This window comes from Sapajus apella, unplaced genomic scaffold, assembly GCF_009761245.1.
Source record: "Sapajus apella isolate SASKATOON/1434 unplaced genomic scaffold, GSC_monkey_1.0 scaffold17, whole genome shotgun sequence".
Taxonomy (NCBI): domain Eukaryota; kingdom Metazoa; phylum Chordata; class Mammalia; order Primates; family Cebidae; genus Sapajus; species Sapajus apella.
In genome coordinates, this window is record NW_022436957.1 from 13,995,338 (window position 1) to 14,015,430 (window position 20,093).

Below are 20,093 nucleotides of genomic sequence, written 5' to 3' on the forward strand. Positions count from 1 at the left end.
ACTTACTATCATTTGCCAGTCTTGCCACCAAGACTATAAACGCCTCATTAAAGCATTCGTTTTTAGAAATGCAGTTCTTCATTGCTATTTGTTATAATATGATCATACATTTGGTTTCTAACATTTGTTTACTACTTGGGCAGTTAACATTTTCTTTGGAGAAAGACAGTAGGTTTTTCTATTCTTCTTTCTACCAGTTTTTAGCAATATGATAGTGAAGGGAAAAGGTTATTACCATTTTTTTTTATCTATGGAGAAATGACAGCTGGGCACTTCTGAAGGGAATGAATGAAGTGTTCAGCAAAGCTGTCAAAGTAGTAACCTAATTGCCAAACTTATTTGGGCAAATATACCTCCCTACTTCCAATACTACCACCCCAAGAGTACACACAAGTGGCAGCAGAGAAACGTTTCTTCCCAATCCTGGGAAGTGTACGTGCTATTTACCTTCAGAGGCGTACTCCTTTGTCTTGGGGAGCTTAGGAGAGCAAGGAACAACATACGGTATAGATTGCTGAGGAGATCGTTTGGTGCTCTGCTTTTCTGTTACATCTTCTTTTGCTGTTTAAAAAAAAAAGTTGTCTGTTATAACAAATTAATATACTCAAGCATTTTCATATCATCAGCATGAAACACTTCTGCTTCTACATCACCTGCCTACAAAAACTTCATTGACAGCCTCTCAGTTATTTGATGTTCATGAATAACATGTGTCTATTTCATCCTATTTTATATTTGCACTGAAATAATATTCAAAACTTAAAAGCATTTCCAGAAGGAGTATATCTAGGCTTCTTTATTCTGGGGTTATCAGATCTTTCTAAATATCTCACAAGGCAGTGAGGCAACCCATTAAAATGTGTCTAAAATGACCTGGGAAAATTGTTCCCATGAACCAAAGGAGTTTAAACTTCAGAGAAATTAAATAAAAGATATGGTATAATGAATAACCATTTTGTTAAATAACAATCCTAGCCTAGAGCTACCCTTAAAACAGGTCTACTGCTTACTTATCATTCAGCCAAATGCAATTCTACCTAAAGGACCACTCTGTAAAGCCTGATCCTGAAAGTAAAGACAGCTTTAATTATCGATTATACACTAAATATCAACAAATATCCTGGTTTAACCTCCCACTAAAAGGACAAATAAGTTATAAAAGAACTCTAAAAATTCTGACAGTAGACCTCAAAAGGGAAGAAGAATTGCAATGAGTATCAAAGCCAAACTTCATCTGGTTCAAATTTTGGCTGAGGGCCAGGCATGCTTCTCAGAATCTTATGATGAGTAACCTTTAGCTCAATCTAGTTAGTGAATCCCCAATGAGTCCAGTAGAGCTCTTACCACTTTGGTTTCATTTTTAATAATGGACTATAAAACCAACAGGCAAAACATATCTCATATTTCTACAATTAATGAAGATATTAAATTCTAAGGAAAGAAATAATTGGCTTGTCATAATTATTTAATAATATGGAAAATTTGAGCACTAAAATATAGTTTTCTATAAATGTTTACTTCAGAATCTTGGCAAGATTAGAAAAAGTCTTTATCTTTTATTTGTAATGTACTAAGTCTTTATGAAAAGTTTATGAAGTTGGGTATGGTCTACTATCTGGGGCTGAAACAAATATAAAATTGACTCTTGACTTCTGCTTCTGGGTATTATAGTAAGCTAAGGGAGGAAAGTGTTCCTACAGAGATTGAGGAAAAGCCAGGTAATTTACAAAGTATTTTTTAAAAATCGTCGGAGAAGCAATTCCAGGATGACTGATCAAAGACTCCCCAAAGTCTACTCCTTCATAAAAAACACTGAAAACACTGGCAAAAACTATAAAAATTAACTTTTTCAAAACTCTGGAAATTAAAGACTTGCCACAATCCAAAGCGTTTAAGAAAAATGGCTGGATCTCAGAAAAAAACATCAAATTCTGTGGCATTTCAACTCCCCTAATATAATCCCCTTCACCCCATTTTCACAGTAGCCTTGAAAACCAACACTTCACAACTATAGCAGGTATGAAAAACAGCCACGCAGTAGTCACTGGAGGGAGCACAATGGGTTTGGAGCTCTCCAAAAGCCCCATCCCCAGAGAACTATCACTATTAAACCAGTCTTGCAGCTCGCTGAAAAGCTCCTTTTCAGGGTTTGTCTTTATTTGGCCTGAATTAGAGCTCGTTCCGTGAGAACAACCCATCTCCAGGGCATCTGACTGGGGAAAATGGTGGCAACTGTTTAACTTTGCAGCTGCCTGAGACATTATCAGTCAGGACTAACAATAAGTCGGCCAAAAAGCTTAAAAGGAAAAACTGGGTATAAGATGTCCCTCAGGAAACTCTGAAAAGCACAGACATATTCCTGGGAATCTAGATGGTTCACATGCATATGCACAGATGTATATATGCATGCCCAGGAAAGACATAAGAAACCCCTAATCTTTCATCTCTGGTTGACCTTGAGGCTCTGCACAAGGTCGACTTATAAGCTGCCTCTTGGAGCACTGAAGTTATGTCCCAACATACACAGAAAATCCTTTGGCCAAGGCTGGGGGATACAATGATTCCAGGCATTTAAGGAAATTTCTACCCAATCATTAGCTAACCACATTAAGCTATCCAAGCAAACTTCAGTGGCCACTCTTAACAAAGAATACAGACTTTACAGAAGTAGTCCAGGAAAAGTCACTAAACAGACAGTACCAGCAACAACAACAAACCCTAGGGAGAAGGGAATCTGATTTCCAAAGTTGCCATATTACGTGATTTTTTAAATGTCCAGTTTTCAAAAAAAAAATGAGACATGCAAAGAAACAATATGGTCCATACAAAGGAAAAAAAATCAGTCAATAGAAACTGTCCCTGAGGAAGCCCAGACATTGGATTTACTAAACAAATACTTTTTTTGAGACATAGTCTTACTCTATCTCCCAGGCTGGAGTGAAATGGTATGATTTTGGCTCACTGCAACCTCCACCTCCCAGGTTCAAATGATTCTGTCTCAGACTCCCAAGTAGCTTGGGGATTATAGGAACATGCCACCACACCTGGTTACTTTTTTTTATCTTTAGTAGACACAAGATTTCACCATGTTAGCCAGGCTGGTCTCAACTCCTGGCCTCAAGTGATCTGCCCACCTCGGCCTCCCAAAGTGCTAGGATTACAGACGTGAGCCACTGCACCTGACCTAGACAAACACTTTAAATCAGCTATTATAAATACATTCAAGGAACTAAAAAATGAAAATCATCTCTAAAGAACTAAAGAAAAGGCCAGTGTATTAGTCCGTTCTCATGCTGCTAATAAAGACATACCCAAGACAGGGTAATTTATAAAGAAAAAGAGGATTAATAGACTCACAGTTCCACATGGCTGGGGAGGACTCACAGTCATGGCAGAAGGCAAAGGAGGAGAAAGGCACATCATACATAGCAGTAGGCAGAAGTGCCAAGCAAAGGGGGAAAAGCCCCTTATAAAACCATCAGATCTCATGAGAACTCACTATCACAAGAACAGCATGAAGTTAACTGCCCCCATAATTCAATTACCTCCCACCGGGTCCCTCCCATGAAACGTGGGGATTATGGGAATTACAACTCAAGATGAGATTTGGGTGAAAACACAGCCAAACCATGTCACTTCATCTCTACTAAAAATACAAAAATTAGCCAGGCATGGTGGCACACACCTGTAGTCCTAGTCATTCTGGAGGCTGAGATGGGAAGACCGCTTGAACCCAGGAGGCAGAGGTTGCAGTTAACCAAGATCACGCCACTGCAACCCAGCCTGGGTGACAGAGCAAGACTCCACTGCAAAAAAAAAGGAGGGGGAGGGGAGTGAAAAAACAACCCCAAAGAATGGGATAAAATATATACAAAGCACATATCTGATATGGGACTTTATCTAGAATATACAAAGAACTCTGATGACTCAACAATAAAAAGACAATGAACCCAATTAAAAATGGACAAAGGATTTGAACAGACATTTCTCCAAAGATATATGAATGAAAAATAAATAAATAAATAAATAAATAAATAAAAGATATATGAATGACCAAAAAGCACAAGAAAAGATGCTCATCATCAACCACTGGAAAAATGCAAATCAAACCATAATGAGATACCATTTCGCACCTGCTAGAATGGGTATAATGAAAAAGATGGACAACAACAAGTGTTTTCAAGGAGAAATTGGAACCTTCATTCACTGCTGATAGAAATGTAAAATGGTACAGCCTCTTTGGAAAAGTCTGTCAGGTCCTCATCAGGTTAAACAGAGTTAACTATATGACCCAACAATTCCACTCCTAGGTTTATACCCAAGAGAACATGTTATCTACACAAAAACTAACATACAAATGTTCATTGCAGCAGTATTCCTAATAGCCAAAAAGTGGAAGCAATCCATAAGTGCATCAATTGATAAATGGATAAACAAAATATGATATAGCCATACAATATTATCCAGCCATAAAAAGAAATGAAGCACTGGTATATGCTACCACATGGGTCAACCCTAAAAATATAGGCTGGGCACACTGGCTCATACCTGTAATCCTGGCATTTTGGGAGGCCAAGGTGGGTGGATCACCTGAGGTCAGGAGTTCAAGACCAGCCTGGACCTGGTGAAACCCTGTCTCTACTAAAAATACAAAAATTAGCCTGGCGTGGTGGTGGGCACCTGTAGTCCCAGCTATTCAGGAGGCTGAGACAGGAGAATCGCTTGAGCCCAGGAGGCGGAGGCTGCAGCAAGCCAAGATCACACCACTGCACTCCAGCCTAGGCAACAGAGCAAGACTCCATCTCAAAAAACAAAACAAAACAAAAAAACACATTATGCTAAGTGAAAGAAGCTACACACAAAAGGCCACATATTATATGATTCCATTAATATGAAATGTCCAGAATAGGAAAATCCATAAAGACAGAAAGTCAATAAATGGTTTCCAATGGCTAGTGGGAAGAGAGATTGAGGGATGACAGCTAATCAGTATGGGATTTCTTTTAGGGGTAATGAAGACAGTGGAGATGACTGCACAACTCTGTGAATGCACTAAAAAATATTGAGTTATAAACTTTAAAAGAGTGAAATTATGGTATGTGAATTACATCTGAATAAAGCTATTATAAAAAAAAGCATTCTAAAGGTATAGCTGTCATAGGAACTAATAAAATCAAATTCCAGAAGGAGAAGAACCATTCTAGTCTAAACTGAATATTTCATCAAATTTTTTCCCTGTAGAAATTTTCTGATTCTTGGCACTACGCTGAAATAAAACTTGACACAGGCAGAGGGCTATACCTAGGCAAAAATAAATCAAGAGATTTAGCAGCTTAACACAGCTGGAGTGACAAATAAGAAACTCAAACTCATAGCTGGTTTCCCCCATGGGACATTTGCTAAGTTCTGGAGCTATACAGGAAGCTGGGGAGCTAGGCTGAAAATTCTTAACAGGCACACTGAAATCTCTCACAGTCTCATGGTGCTTAAGAAATAAAGACCCACCGGTGGAAGAGGTCTAGCTCAAACACATAAGCCATCTATCCCTAAACACAAGTGCAAAGTTGTGATAATATATGAGGTAGAAGACTGAAGAGCTGAGCAACAAACCTCTGAAGGAGAGAAGTACAATTCTCCAGTCTTTCAAGGCTAAGGAGCTACAGAATTCCCAACTTCTCAACCAAAAGCCTGGGAAAGTAACACCTGAAGAATAGGGAGGAATCAGAGATAGACTGAGTCTTACTAAAACTGCTATTCAGCCCCAACCCAGCTCCATCACTGAATGGGATGAGCCCTCCCTCTTTCTGCATAAAAAAGAGGAAACTCTTTAAGATAGATATCTGGAGCTTCTGCAGATCTCATATGTACAGTGTCCCACATAGAAAAATAATAGTAGTGGACATGCAAAGAAGTAAGACCATATAACCAACAATTGAGAGAAAAACTACCGTGGTCAGTAGACAAAGATTGTAATGCAATTTTGATGAATATGTTCAAGAAAACAGGAAAAATGGACAGAAAACGTCAAAGAATAAAAAATTTCACCAGAGAATTATCATCTATTTCAAAAAGCAGAAAGCTAATAGGAAAGTAAATTGAGGCAACCACTTTGAAAAACCGTTTGGCAGTATTTACTAAAACTTAATCTATGAATTTGCTATAACCTAGCAATTCCACTCCAAGATAGATACAGGAACAGAAAGATGTGTATAGAATGTTCAAGATAACACTATTTATAAGGGTACAAAACGTAACACTATTTATAAGGGCACAAAACAGAAATCACTCAAATGGATACATACATACCATGGTGACATTTACACAATAGAATATTATACAGCAATGAGAATGAATGATCTAACTATATGCAACAGTACAGGTGAATCTTACAAACATAATGATGGGCGAAAAAAGCTAGGCATAAGAGTAACTGCTATATAATTTCACTTCTGTAAAGTTCAAAAACAGGCAAAAATAATATATAGTGCTTGAAACTGGAACACTAGGTATCCTTGTGCGAAGTGAGGGGTAGTAGAGGATGAAAGGTGGTTTGACACATTAGCAGTACTTCCAGGGTACTGGTAATAGCTACTTTTCCAACCAAGAACTGGTTATACAGGCATGAAAATTAATCAAGGTACATTTCTTGTACAATTTTCTCTATGTAGACTATACTTCAGTAAAATGTCTTAAAAATGACTACTGCTAAAATATGCAAACACTAGATTTGCCAGAATCAAAGTCTCCTAAGAAGAATACTCTATCTTAAAAAACTATTTTTGAGTCACTTATTTTATAAATGTAAGAGAAATGGGATACTGGACATGAAATCTTAGTAGGAATCAACCCCACATTTACATGCAACTTCTTTAACTACAAGCTGACAAGAAAAACTAACATAAGAGTTCCAACTCAAAGCAATTTTCAAGTGGCTAAATTAAGCTTTCTGTGAAAGAAAACTAGTAACCCTTAAAATAATGTAAAAGTTATGAATTATTCAGTGTTTTTTTCCAAATAGTTACCTATTCTGATTATTTGATTAATCTGAAATTCAAACATTCTGTGTTCAATTTAAAGAATTACATTTTCTTTAAAATCTTTCAAAGAATGGGATTATGTAAATTACTGGCATTCTTAATGCTTTGTGTAAGAAATCAGGAAATTGGGCCTGGCATGGTGGCTCATACCTGTAATCCCAGCCCTTTGGGAGGCCAGTGTGGGAGGATCACTTGAGGCCAGGAGTTTGAGACCAGCCTGGTCAACAAGGTGAAACTCTACCTCTACTAAAAATACAAAAATTAGGTGGGCATGTTGGCAGGCACCTGCAATCCCAGCTCTCTGGGAGGCTGAGGCACGAGAATCACTTGAACCCAGCAGGTGAAGGTTGCAGTGAGCTGAGATCATGTCATTGCACTCCACCCTAGGCAACAGAGTGAGACTCTATCTCCACCAAAAAAAAAAAAAAAAAAAAAAAAAAATCAGGAAATTGTACTCTTGACATCTCCAACTCACATTTTTCCCCTTAGAAACAAAACCTATCACTACACAGATACACCTCTTCCCACACAGGTGGCCCTTCCCTTTCTAGTCATCTTCCAATTTTCCTACCATTTTTGATGACCTCCTACCTCTCCTGAAGGAGGGGAAAAAAGGATAATATCACATAAAAACATGAAACTTCACTCTTTCTCTTCCCCCTAGTTCTGATAGCTACCTTTTATTGCTCCTACTTCATGCCAGACATAAAAGAGGTATCCACTTCGCAGATAATGAAACTGAGAATTTGAGAGGCTCAGTACTTTGTCTATGGGCACATAGCTATTTAATAGCAGGAGTTGAATTAAAATGTAGGCTGGTCAGACTTCATGGTCTTACAGCATAGAGATTACAAGGGCAGGATTGGAACCCAGGTCTGACAAACTCCAACACCTGGGCTCTCCATGCCATTGCTTCTCCATGTATACTTTTTGCAAGCATGTCACAGCATCATACCTCTATTTCAAAGGGAGTCACTGGACATTTGGGGAGAAGCTGGAAAGAGCATTCCAGTTAGGAGCCTGCTTTACTAAACCAGAGAAGGGGTTAGTACAGTCTGAAGCAGGGTAGTGACAAGGAAATGGAAAAAAGGGGATGGATATGAGAGATGTCGCTGAAGTAGAGACAAGCTTTATGAAGAAAGGTGTAGGTAACCAGGAGGACCAGAAAAAAAAAAGTAGTAGCTAGAGACAGTACCCAAGATTCACACTTGAGTGGCATGTGAATTAGAACCCCTGGACTAAAAAAGATGGTATTCTATATTTCCAGATTCAGCAGCACCCAGCCAGAAAACCATGGGGCGATAACACCTGAGAACTTCAGCTACTCTTAAAAGACCCACATATAATCCTGCTATGATCAGTAAAACATAGCTTTCACGAGTCAGATGAAAAAGAGACAAACCACTTCCAAAACACAAAGAACACTTGTAAAAAAGCTTAAAGAGCTTTCTTGCTTTAGGGATCAGAGGCAAGAAATCTACTTTTGGTTCTACAGGACTATCTTACACCTGCTCTCTTATTCAGGCATCAGTTTGGGGTTCTTATGGAAGAGAAGCAACCATGGTTCAAACATCAAATTGAAGCATATCACAGGCCGGACATGGTGACTCACGTCTGTAAATCCCTGCATTTTGGGAGGCCAAGGCAGGCAGATCACTTGAGGTCAGGAGTTCAAGACCAGCCCAGCCAACGTGGCGAAACCTCGTCTCTACTAAAAATACAAAAATTAGCTGGGTGTGGTAGTGGGCCCCTATAACCCCAGCTACTCAAGAGGCAAGAGACAGAAGAATCGTTTGAATCAGCAAGGTGGAGGTTGCAGTGAGCCGAGATTGTGCCACTGCACTCCAACCTGGGTGACAGAGCGAGACTCTGTCTCAGAAAACAACAACAAAAAAAAGTATCACTCATTTGTCAAACTTCGATGACTGCAACAAAATCTTCATTTTTATAGCAAATGGGCTCAACATACTTTGCTAACTTCTAAGGATTATAAAGGTCAATAACTTAAATAAGCCATGGGGTTTGATTCTCAAGTTCGTTATGAATACAAGAAATTACTTTTCTACTTTGAAACAAAAACAACTATATGTTATACCTTTCTAATTAGTTCACTGTGGCTAAAATGTTTACTTTGAGGAGAACACAAGGGAAAACAATTACACAAAATTCTCAAGTTAAACAGTAGTATAGTATAAAAGTTTACATTTTCTCTCACCTGATTGATTTTTATCATGCTCTGCAGAGCTATGAGTATGACCCCTGGAGGAACTAAAAGGCTGGCTACTCAAAAGGTTATCACACTGCAGACTGTGGCAGAAGTTCTCAAGAAAGCGAAGAGCAAATGATGCACTGTTGACTGGAGGGAGCTGGATGGAATGAGTTTCCCCATCAAAGGAGGCTATTAGAGGAAAAAAGGATGTCAGAGTCATCTCAGACGGATGAGAAATACAACAGTAATTTTTAAAAACCATCATTTTAGGAAATGTATTATAAGTCTAATTTGTGTGTTTTTTGTAATTCATAAAGGAATAATCTTAAATTATAAAAGTCCCTCTCATTCAAACACAACAGCCTATATTGGTAAAAACATCCTCATTTGAAAACATTCTTAAGTCATCAACAACAGAAACTCACTGATCTATAACACTTCTTTCTATTCCAAATATTCCATGGGTATGAATGTTGTGGTATCTGATCACAGCCACCAACTGTATCTTATCACTTAATGACTTCTTGAGTCACATTTTTATTTAAAACTTCTTATAGATAAAATATATTATCAACCAAGATACTCTGCCTACAATGAGCTTAACACAGCATGTAAAACGAAGAATCTGTGACTTTTGTCCCAATTTACAGTATTATTCTGACATCATTTGTCTATTTTAAAAAGTAAACTTTTCAAACCAGAGCTTAAAGTCTAGAAACATACATTATAACTCTTATAAATATTCTATTATACCAATATAATAAATATTACGGGCTGGGTGCAGTGGCTCACACCTGTAATCCCAGCATTTTGGGAAGCCAAGGTGGGCAGATCACATGAGGCCAAGAGTTCAATACCAGCCTGGGCAACATGGCAAAACCCTGTCTCTACTAAAAATATAAAAGTTAGCCAGGCATGATGGCACATGCCTATAATCCCAGGTACTCAGGAGGCTGAGGTGGGAGAATCACTTGAACCTGGAAGCAGTTGCGGTAAGCCAAGATCACACCATTGCACTTCAGCCTGGGTGACAGAGTGAGACCCAGTTCTAAAAAGAAGAAAAAGGAAGAAGAAATAGGAGAAAAAGGAGAAGCAGCAGCTGCAGCAGCAAGGAGGAAGAGCTGAGGACGGATAAAGGAGGGAGGAGGAAGGAGGAAGAAGAAAGAAGAAGGAAGGAAGAAGAGGAGGGGGAGGGGGGAAGAAACGGGAGGGAAGCGAGGAAGGGGGAGGGGAGGGGAGGGGGGAGGGGATAAGAGGGGGGAGGGGAGGGGAGAGGGAGGGAGGAGAGGGGAAGGGAGGGGAAGGAGAGCAGGGAGGGAAGAGGAGTGGGGAGGGGAGAGGGGAAGGGGAGGAGAAAAGAAGGGGGAGGGGAGGGGAAAGGGGGGAAGGGAGAGGTGGGGAGGGGAAGGACTGAATTAGATGATGTATTAGATGAGCATACCAGTTATCACTTCTCCGCCACGATTATCTGGCTTCAGGTATCCAAAAACAGTTTTAGTTTCAAGGGCACAATCCACACAGGCCTGCACAATCCGGCGAAGCACCACATTCACCGGGCCGGGGCCAAAGTGGTCAGGCAGCTGCTGGATTCTCTTTGGATCCAGGTGAGGGCCAAAATTTCCATGTTTGTTTACGTAGACACAGACTTGAGGAAAAACGCGTATGCAAATATAACAATGAGACTGATTAAAATAAAGTTTGTGAACAGTACATTATCAATTACTATATCCCACTAGCCACTTCACTCACAGAAAACCTAAATATAGTTAATATCAATGATCATTTCTGTGACCTAAAAATATGTAGGTAAATACATTTCTACATTCATGCAAGGATACCAAACCCACAAAGAAACAATCAAAATCCTTACTCAGTTTTTTAGGATCTTGTCCAAATTGATGATATAAAACCTATAGACATTTTAGGAACATCACAAAAATAATTCTTCATACATTCCCACGTTATACAAAATGGCACAAAGACAGATGAATATTTTCATCTTTTAACTGTATACACAGTACAAGAATTTCTTTTTAAAACAGGTCATCTTGCTATGCTCCTTTTTGGACTGAATTTCTTTTAAATCGCCAATGCTGTGCCTCAACTGTATTTTCTAAAGTAGTCAAATAATTTAAGATATATGTAACAGTTAAGTTCTATTAATATATATTAATATTTTATTAATTTTAAGAAAATAAAAATGTTCCTTCTATATATACCAAGATTCACTGAAGAAAATTTTAAAATAAACTCCTTAGTATAACAAAAGCATATGATATAGAATCAATTCATCTATAATCACATAAATGCCAACTTCCAATAATTTTCTTTACCGAGAATCAACAAATGCAAATCAATATACCCTATAAAAACATGAGGGAGGCCAGGCACAGTGGCTCACGCCTATAATCCCAGCACTTTGGGAGGCAGAGGTGGACGAATCATCTCAGGTCTGGAGTTTGAAACCAGCCTGGCCGAGATGACGAAACCCAATCTCTACTAAAAATACAAAAATTATCTGGGTGTGGTGGCACATGCCTGTAGTCCCAGCTACTTGGGAGGCTGAGGCAGGAGAATCGCTTGAACCCAGGAGGCGGAGGCTGCAGTGAGCCAAGATCCTGCCACTGCACTCCAGCCTGGGTGAGGAAGTGAGACTCTGTCTCAAAAACAAAAACAAAAACACAAGCGCACATCCCTACCAAAAATAAAATAAACTGTCCCCCTACATCAAGAAGCACGTTATTTTTAATCCATTAATTAATATTGCAGAAATTTCACACACACATAGTCCAGAGAAAACTGATTTCAGTTTTTCTATGTTGAAATATGTGATAATTCAACTTTCTGGCAACAGCCAGAGGAAGGACTATGTCATCCTTCAGAAATGAAATAGCTATTAAAAATTGGACCCATGGTGCTGATGGTATGGACAAATTCTACTGAACACAAGTGAAGCTAAACAAGGATTTCAATGTTTTATCTCCTTTGTATTATATCTATTTAGCTAGTCTTTCCTGCTAATTAAAAATCAGAAATAATAAACTGAAAAAAATGTTACAATAATCATTTTTAAAGTGACTTCTATTTTTAAAAAACTAAATTTATTTTTAGTCAGGAAAGAAAAATTAAAAGGAAAAAAAGTCCAGGGAATAGAAGTAATTTTTAAAAGGCATTAAGAAAAGGTTTGAGGTACCTTTGAAAATACATACAATACAAAAAGATAAATTTTGAAATGAGATAAAGGGAAAACAAGATTTGACAATAATGTAAATTTCATAAATCTTACTTAAGTGGATAAAATACTTTAAGAGTATCTGAATTTTCAAGTGACTCTCGTATTTAAAGACTTTTTCCTTAATATAAAATGGAACAATCGGAATTTCAAAATACTTTAATATGAAAAATGCTAATATAAATGTTTAATATTATCATCCTTTTCCCCTCTTATTTTATTTCCAGGACTTTGAAAATACTGAAAATAATACAGAATAAAAGATTAGTAATTCTATACTATTTTTAAAATATGAATTTACCTGTAGACATCACTATTTTACATGGCCCAGAAGCGGCATCTTTATATAACATGCCACGGTCTCTGGTCAGTGATTTTAGAGAAGCTGCAGATGTAGAACATACCACAGGCAAAAGTTTTTCCTGTTAAAAACAAAGGGAAAAAAACCTAAGTATGCAATACTCATTAATATATTCTTAGATAAGAAAGGAAATTATAAACATCGTTGGTTTACAAAATTATTAGTTAGCAGAAGTCCTCAGGTTGGAAACCCCTGTGTGTGTCATGAACTGCAGAACTTTCCAAACTGAGCTTCTCGGAAACCCATAAGCTGTCCAGGTAGGGGAGGAAGAGACCAAAAGGCTGGGATTTCCTGTCCTACCCCTGCTCCAACTAATCACACCTTAGCCAAATTAGTTTATTCTGTAAAACTTACTTTATTTTTGAGATTCCCTGTAAAACAGGTTTTTCATATTGCTAAAGACAAGTCTGTAAATCTCTAACCCAGAGCAATACATCCAGTAGAAAAAAAGTCTCAATAAGGTAGAGGACAGAGTTTATCTTCAGTAAGCAGCTGCTCATCTAGTTAGTCTTTGCTGTGTCTAAACCACATTTCTCCATATTACATAAAATTATTCTGACAAAATCACAACAGATGGGTTGCTAAAGTCTATACAGAATTATGCCTATTGCCTATAAGAACCAACGTCTCCTGAGCATTGTTAAACATCACTAGTATTTTGTTTATTTTACATCAATTCTTGGGGTTTTCCAGGAACACCTCTTCTCCTTCAAGGGATCACAACTCCTCAACAACACAGGATCACAACTTGACCGAGGAGTACGACAGTTTGACAGAAACAGGCTTCAGAAGGTGAATAATAACAAACTTTTCTGAGCTAAAGGAACGCGTTCTAACTCAATGCAAAGAAACCAAAAATGTTGATTAAAAGGTCAGACGAAATGCTAAGTAGATAACCAGCTTAGAGAAGAACATAAATGACTTGATGGAGTTGAAAAACACAGCATGAGAACTATGTGAAGCAAGCATAAGTTTTAATAGCTGAATCAGTCAAGCAGAAGAAAGGATATCAGAGATTGAAGATCAACTCAGTGAAATAAAAAGAGAAGGCAAGACAAGAGAAAAAAGACTGAAAAGAAATGAACAAAGCCTCCAAGAAATATGAGATTATGTGAAAAGACCTAATCTACACTTGATCAGTGTACCTGAATACAATGGGGTGAATGAATCCAAGCTGGAAAACACGCTCTAGGATATTATCCAAGAGAACTTCCCAAGCCTAGCAAGGTAGTCCAAATTTCAAATTCAAGAAATACAGAGAACTCCACAAAGATATTCCTCAAGAATAGCAGTGCCAAGGCACATAATCACCAGATTCACCAGGGTTGAAATGAAGGAAAAAATGCCAAGGGCAGCCAGAGAGAAAGGTCAGGTCACCCACAGAGGGAAGCCAATCAGACTCACAGCAGATCTCTCAGCAGAAACCCTACAAGCCAGAAGAGAGTGGGGGCCAATATTCAACATCCTTAAAGAAAAGAACTTTCAACCCAGAGTCTCATATCCTGCCAAACTAAGTTTCGTAAGTGAAGGAGAAATAAAATCCTTTACGGACAAGCAATTATTGAGAGATTTTGTCACCAACAGACATGCCCTACAAGAGCTCCTGAAAGAAACACTAAGCATGGAAAGGAACAAGTACCAGTCACTGCAAAAGCAAACCAGGTGGCAAAGACCAAAAATGCAATAAAGAAAATGAGTCAACTAATGGGAAAGAAAACCAGCCAGTAATAAAATGGCAAGATCAAATTCACACATAACAATATTAGCATTGAATGTAAATGGCCTAAACGCCCCAATCAAAAGACACAGACTGGCAAACTGGATAAAAAGTCAGAACCCATCGGTGTGCTGTATTCAGGAAACCCATCTCACATACAAAGACACACATAGACTCAAAATAAAGGGATGGAAGAAGATTTACCAAGCAAATGGAGAATAAAAAAAAAAAAAGTGGGGGTTGCAATACTAGTCTCTGATAAAATGGACTTCAAACCAACAAAGATCAAAAGAGACAAAGAAGGACACTACATAATTGAAAAGGATCAATCCAACAGGAAGAGCTAACTATCCTAAACGTATATACCCCCAACACATGAGCACCCAGATACATAAAGCAAGTCCTTAATGACCTAAAACGAGATTTAGATTCCCACACAATAATAGTGGGAGACTTCACTGTCAATATTGACTCCACTGTCAATATTAGACAGATCAACGAGACAGAAAATTAACAAGGATATCCAGGACTTGAATGCAGAGCTGGACTAAGAAGACCTAATAGACATATACAGAATGTTCCACCCCAAATCCACAGAATATACATTCTTCTCAGCACCACATTGCACTTACTCGAAAATTGACCACGTCATTGGAAGCAAATCACTCCTCAGCAAATGCAAAAGAGAAATCATAACAAACAGACTATCAGATTAGAACTCATGATCAAGAAACACACTCAAACCCGCACAACCACTTGGAAACTGAACAACTTGCTTCTGAGTGTTGACTGGATAAACAATGAAATGAAGGCAGAAATAAAGATGTTCTTCAAAACCAACCAGAATGAAGACACAACTTACCAGAATCTCTGTGACACATTTAAAGCAGTCTCAAGAGGGAAATTTATAGCAATAAATGCCCACCAGAGAAGAGAGGAAAGATCTAAAATAGACACCCTATTGTCAAAATTGAAAGGGCTAGAGGAGCAAGATCAAAAAAAACTCAAAAACTAGCAGAAGACAAGAAATAACTAAGGTCAGAGCAGAACTGAAGGAGATAGAGACACGAAAAAAACCTTCAAGAAATCAATAAATCCAGGAGCTGGTTTTTTGAAAAGATCAACAAAACAGACAGACTACTAGCCAGATTAATAAAAAAGAAAAGAGAGAATAATCAAATAGATGCAATAAAAAATGACAAAGGTGATATCACCACTGATCCCACAGAAATACAAACTACCATCAGAGATTACTACAAACAGCTCTACTCACATAAACCAGTAAACTAGGAAGAAATTGATAAATTCCTAGACACTTGTACTCTACCAAGACTAAACCAGGAGGAAGTTGAAACCCTGAATAGACCAATAACAAGGGCTGAAGTAGAGGCAGCAATCAATAGCCTACCAAACAAAAAAGTCCAGGTCCAGACGGGTTCACAGCCAAATTCTACTAGACATACAAAGAGGAGCTGGTACCATTCCTTCTGAAACTGTATCAAGCAATACAAAAGGAGGGAATCCTCCCTAACTCATTTTATGAGACCAACATCATCCTGATACCAAAACCAGGCAGAGACGCAACTAAAAAAGAAAACTTCAGGCCAATATCCATGATGAACATTGACGCAAAAATCTTCAATAAAATACTGGCAAGCCGATTGCAACAGCACATCAAAAAGCTTATCCACCATGATCAAGTAGGCTTCATCCCAGGGATGCAAGGCTGGTTCAACATATACAAGTCTATAAATGTAATTCACCACATAAACAGAACCAAAGACAAAAACCACATGATTATCTCAATTGATGCAGAGAAGGCCTTTGACAAAATTCAACAGCCCTTTATGCTAAAAACCCTCAATAAGCTAGGTATTGACGAAACGTATCTCAAAATAATAAAAGCTATTTACGACAAACCAACAGCCAATATCATACTGAATGGGCAAAAACTGGAAGCATTCCCCTTGAAATCTGGCACTAGACAAGGATGCCCTCTCTCACCACTCCTATTCAATATAGTGCTGGAAGTTCTAGCCAGAGCAATCAGGCAAGAAAAAGAAAGAAAGTGTATTCAAACAGGAAAGGAGGAAGTCAAATTGTCTCTATCTGCAGACGACATGATTGTATATCTAGAAGATGCCATCATCTCAGCCCAAAATCTCCTGAAACTGATAAGCAACTTCAGCAAAGTCTCAGGATACAAAATCAATGTGAAAAATTACATGCATTCCTATACACCAATAACAGACTTGAAGAGAGCCAAATCAAGAACGAACTGCCATTCACAATTGCCACAAAGAGAATAAAATACCTAGAAATACAACTAACAAGGAACGTAAAGGACCTCTTCAAGGAGAACTACAAGACACTGCTCAATGAAATAAGAGAGGACACAAACAGATGGAGAAACATTCCATGTTCATGGTTCGGAAGGATCAATATCGTGAAAATGGCCATACTGTCCAAAGTAATTTACACATTCAACACTATCCCCATCAAGCTACCAATGACCTTCTTCACAGAACTGGAAAAAAACACCTTAAACTTCATATGGAACCACAAGAGAGCCCGCATAGCCAAGTCAATTCTAAGCAAAAAGAACAAAGCGGGAGGCATCACACTACTGGGCTTCAAACTATACTACAAGGCTACAGTAATCAAAACAGCATGGTACTGGTATCAAACAGAGATATAGACCAATGGAACAGAACAGAGGTCTCGGAGGCAACACAACATATCTACAACCATCTGATCTTTGACAAACCAGACAAAAATAAGCAACGGGGAAAGGATTCCCTGTTTAATAAATGGTGTTGGGGAAAACTGGCTAGCCATGTGCGAAAAGCAGAAACTGGACCCCTCCCTGACACCTTACACTAAAATTAACTCCAGATGGATTAAAGACTTAAACATAAGACCTAACACCATAAAAACCCTAGAAGAAAATCTAGGCAATACCATTCAGGACATAGGCGTAGGCAAGGACTTCATGACCAAAACACCAAAAGCATTGACAACAAAAGCCAAAATAGACAAATGGGACCTAATTAAACTCCACAGCTTCTGCACAGCAAAAGAAACAGTCATTAGAGTGAATCGGCAACCAACAGAATGGGAAAATATTTTTGCAGTTTACTCATCTGACAAAGGGCTGATATCCAGAATTTACAAAGAACTAAAACAGATTTACAAGAAAAAAACAAAAAAGCCCATTCAAAAGTGGGCAATGGATATGAATTGATACTCTACAAAAGAAGACATACATGAGGCCAACAAACATATCAAAAAATGCTCATCACTGGTCATCAGAGAAATGCAAATCAAAACTACATTGAGATACCATCTCATGCCAGTTAGAATGGCGATCATTAAAAAATCTGGAGACAACAGATGCTGGAGAGGATGTGGAGAAATAGGAACACTTTTACACTGTTGGTGGGAGTGTAAATTAGTTCAACCATTGTGGAAGACAGTGTGGCGATTCCTCAAGGACCTAGAAATAGAAATTCCATTTGACCCAGCAATCCCATTTCTGGGTATATATCCAAAGGATTATAAATTGTTCTACTATAAGGACACGTGCACACGAATGTTCATTGCAGCACTGTTTACAATAGCAAAGACCTGGAACCAACCCAAATGCCCATCGATGATAGACTGGACAGGGAAAATGTGGCACATATACACCATGGAATATTATGCAGCCATCAAAAATGATGAGTTTGTGTCCTTTGTAGGGACATGGATGAACCTGGAAACCATCATTCTCAGCAAACTGACAGAAGAGCAGAAGATCAAACATCGCATGTTCTCACTCATAGGCGGGTGTTGAACAATGAGAACACATGGACACAGGGAGGGAAGCACTACACACTGGGGTCAGTTGGGGAGAAACAGGGGAGGGACGTTGGGGGGTGGGGTGTTGGGGAGAGATGCCAGATGTAGGTGATGGGGAGGAAGGCAGCAAATCACACTGCCACGTGTGTACCTATGCAACAATCTTGCATGTTCTTCACATGTACCCCAAAACCTAAAATGCAATAAAATAAATAAAAATAAAAAGAATATTAATTTGTGTAGATTCTAAATTCTATAATTCTCTGATGACTCTTATTTCTTTTGTTTAGCTAGTAATTACCTTGGCTGGACTACAAATTTAAACTCTGATCTTGGGCCTAATTTCATCCAGCCTCAGTTCAGATCTTTTGCTTTAGCTACACTGGCCCGTGTGTATTAGACAAACATGCTCAGATCAGGGGTCTGTCAGAGACGTTGGTAGACTGAATTTGAGGATCCCCTCTCTGGCCCTTTCCCTTCCAAAATCTCTCCATTCCCTTCAACAGTCACAGTTTTCCTGGCTTCTGTTTTCTGGTTTTTCCAGGCCAGATAAATTGCCATTTTTCTACTAACACTCCTGTTGCTTCACATGTTACACAAAGTGTACTTGACCTAAGGCTTAAAACCACAACAATGGAAACTCACTTTGTATAACACCCCTTCTCTCAGTGTGCACTTCTCCTGCCACCAGAATCTGTCTGTTTCCATTCACTCTTCAGTGTCTTCAGGATGTTGCTTTTTCTACTATTTCTAGGTTTTAGAGTTGACTCCAGCATTATTGAATTCATCACATTGATTCTTTTCTCCCTGCCCTAGGTTACTGAGGTATAATATATGTACAGTAAGATTCATTTCACATTTATTTTTAAAGTATACTGAGTTTCAAATTAACTAGTCTGAACATAAATACACCCATGGTATTAACAGTACTTTCAATATGATTTTAAAGAAGGAGAACGCTATAAGAAGTTTTAAGTTTACCGAAGCAAAGAAATAATCTATTGATAGCTATGTGAGGCTTTGAAAAGCCTACATACTCTTAGTACATTCCTAAAGACCCTCATCATATTATTAGTAAATTCCACATTATAAATAATATGGTGCTATAAAAACCTATAATACAAATTAGGAGGAAATACAACTAACCTTTTTTCCTGAGTTTGAACCTTTTCTCCTTGGTGTAATATTTTTAACAGAACTGCTCCTTTTGGGGATTGCAGTAGGTCCAGGTGGTTTAATTCGACCTGATCTCCTGGCCTGCTGTGTTGGTAATACTAGAGTAGTCTTCTGTGGAGACTGCATTGAATGCTGGCTTGCTTCAGGAGGAGAAGACTCTGTTTTTGCTATATTCTTTACAATAGGAACTGGGGAAGAAATATAACAAAAAAAAAATTTAAAGTAAATGACACAATTAAAGCATTGTCATATGACTCAAAATAAGTTTTACTTAACCTTCAAAACCATTTCCAAGGGTTATTCACTGAAAACCACTTAAAAATAAAGATACCATCTGAAATGAAGTTTTAGGTATTCTAAGATTTCATATTATCAGAAAATAGTTTAATTCTCCAGAAAAAAATAAAGAGGCTTTTATTAGAGGAACCAGTAACTTCAACTTAGCATGGTAAAAATTTCCAGCAACTTACCTATTGGCTACTTCTCCTATTTTTATGGGAAGCACTACAAAGGGTCTTTCC

At 38.2% G+C, this 20,093-nt stretch overlaps 1 protein-coding gene across 8 annotated transcripts in view; it reads right to left on the reverse strand.

Annotated features, from left to right (window-relative positions):
* Positions 1–20,093, reverse strand: part of SCML2 (Scm polycomb group protein like 2) — a 122,382-nt gene that overhangs the window by 7,644 nt on the left and 94,645 nt on the right. For all 8 annotated transcript variants that reach the window (XM_032286021.1, XM_032286015.1, XM_032286020.1 and 5 more), the window contains 5 exons: positions 19,543–19,760; positions 12,780–12,900; positions 10,688–10,891; positions 9,253–9,435; positions 448–561 (listed from right to left, as the gene is read on the reverse strand). In XM_032286021.1, the coding sequence (XP_032141912.1) occupies positions 448–561; positions 9,253–9,435; positions 10,688–10,891; positions 12,780–12,900; positions 19,543–19,760 (840 nt within the window). The remainder of the gene's footprint in view (positions 1–447; positions 562–9,252; positions 9,436–10,687; positions 10,892–12,779; positions 12,901–19,542; positions 19,761–20,093) is intronic.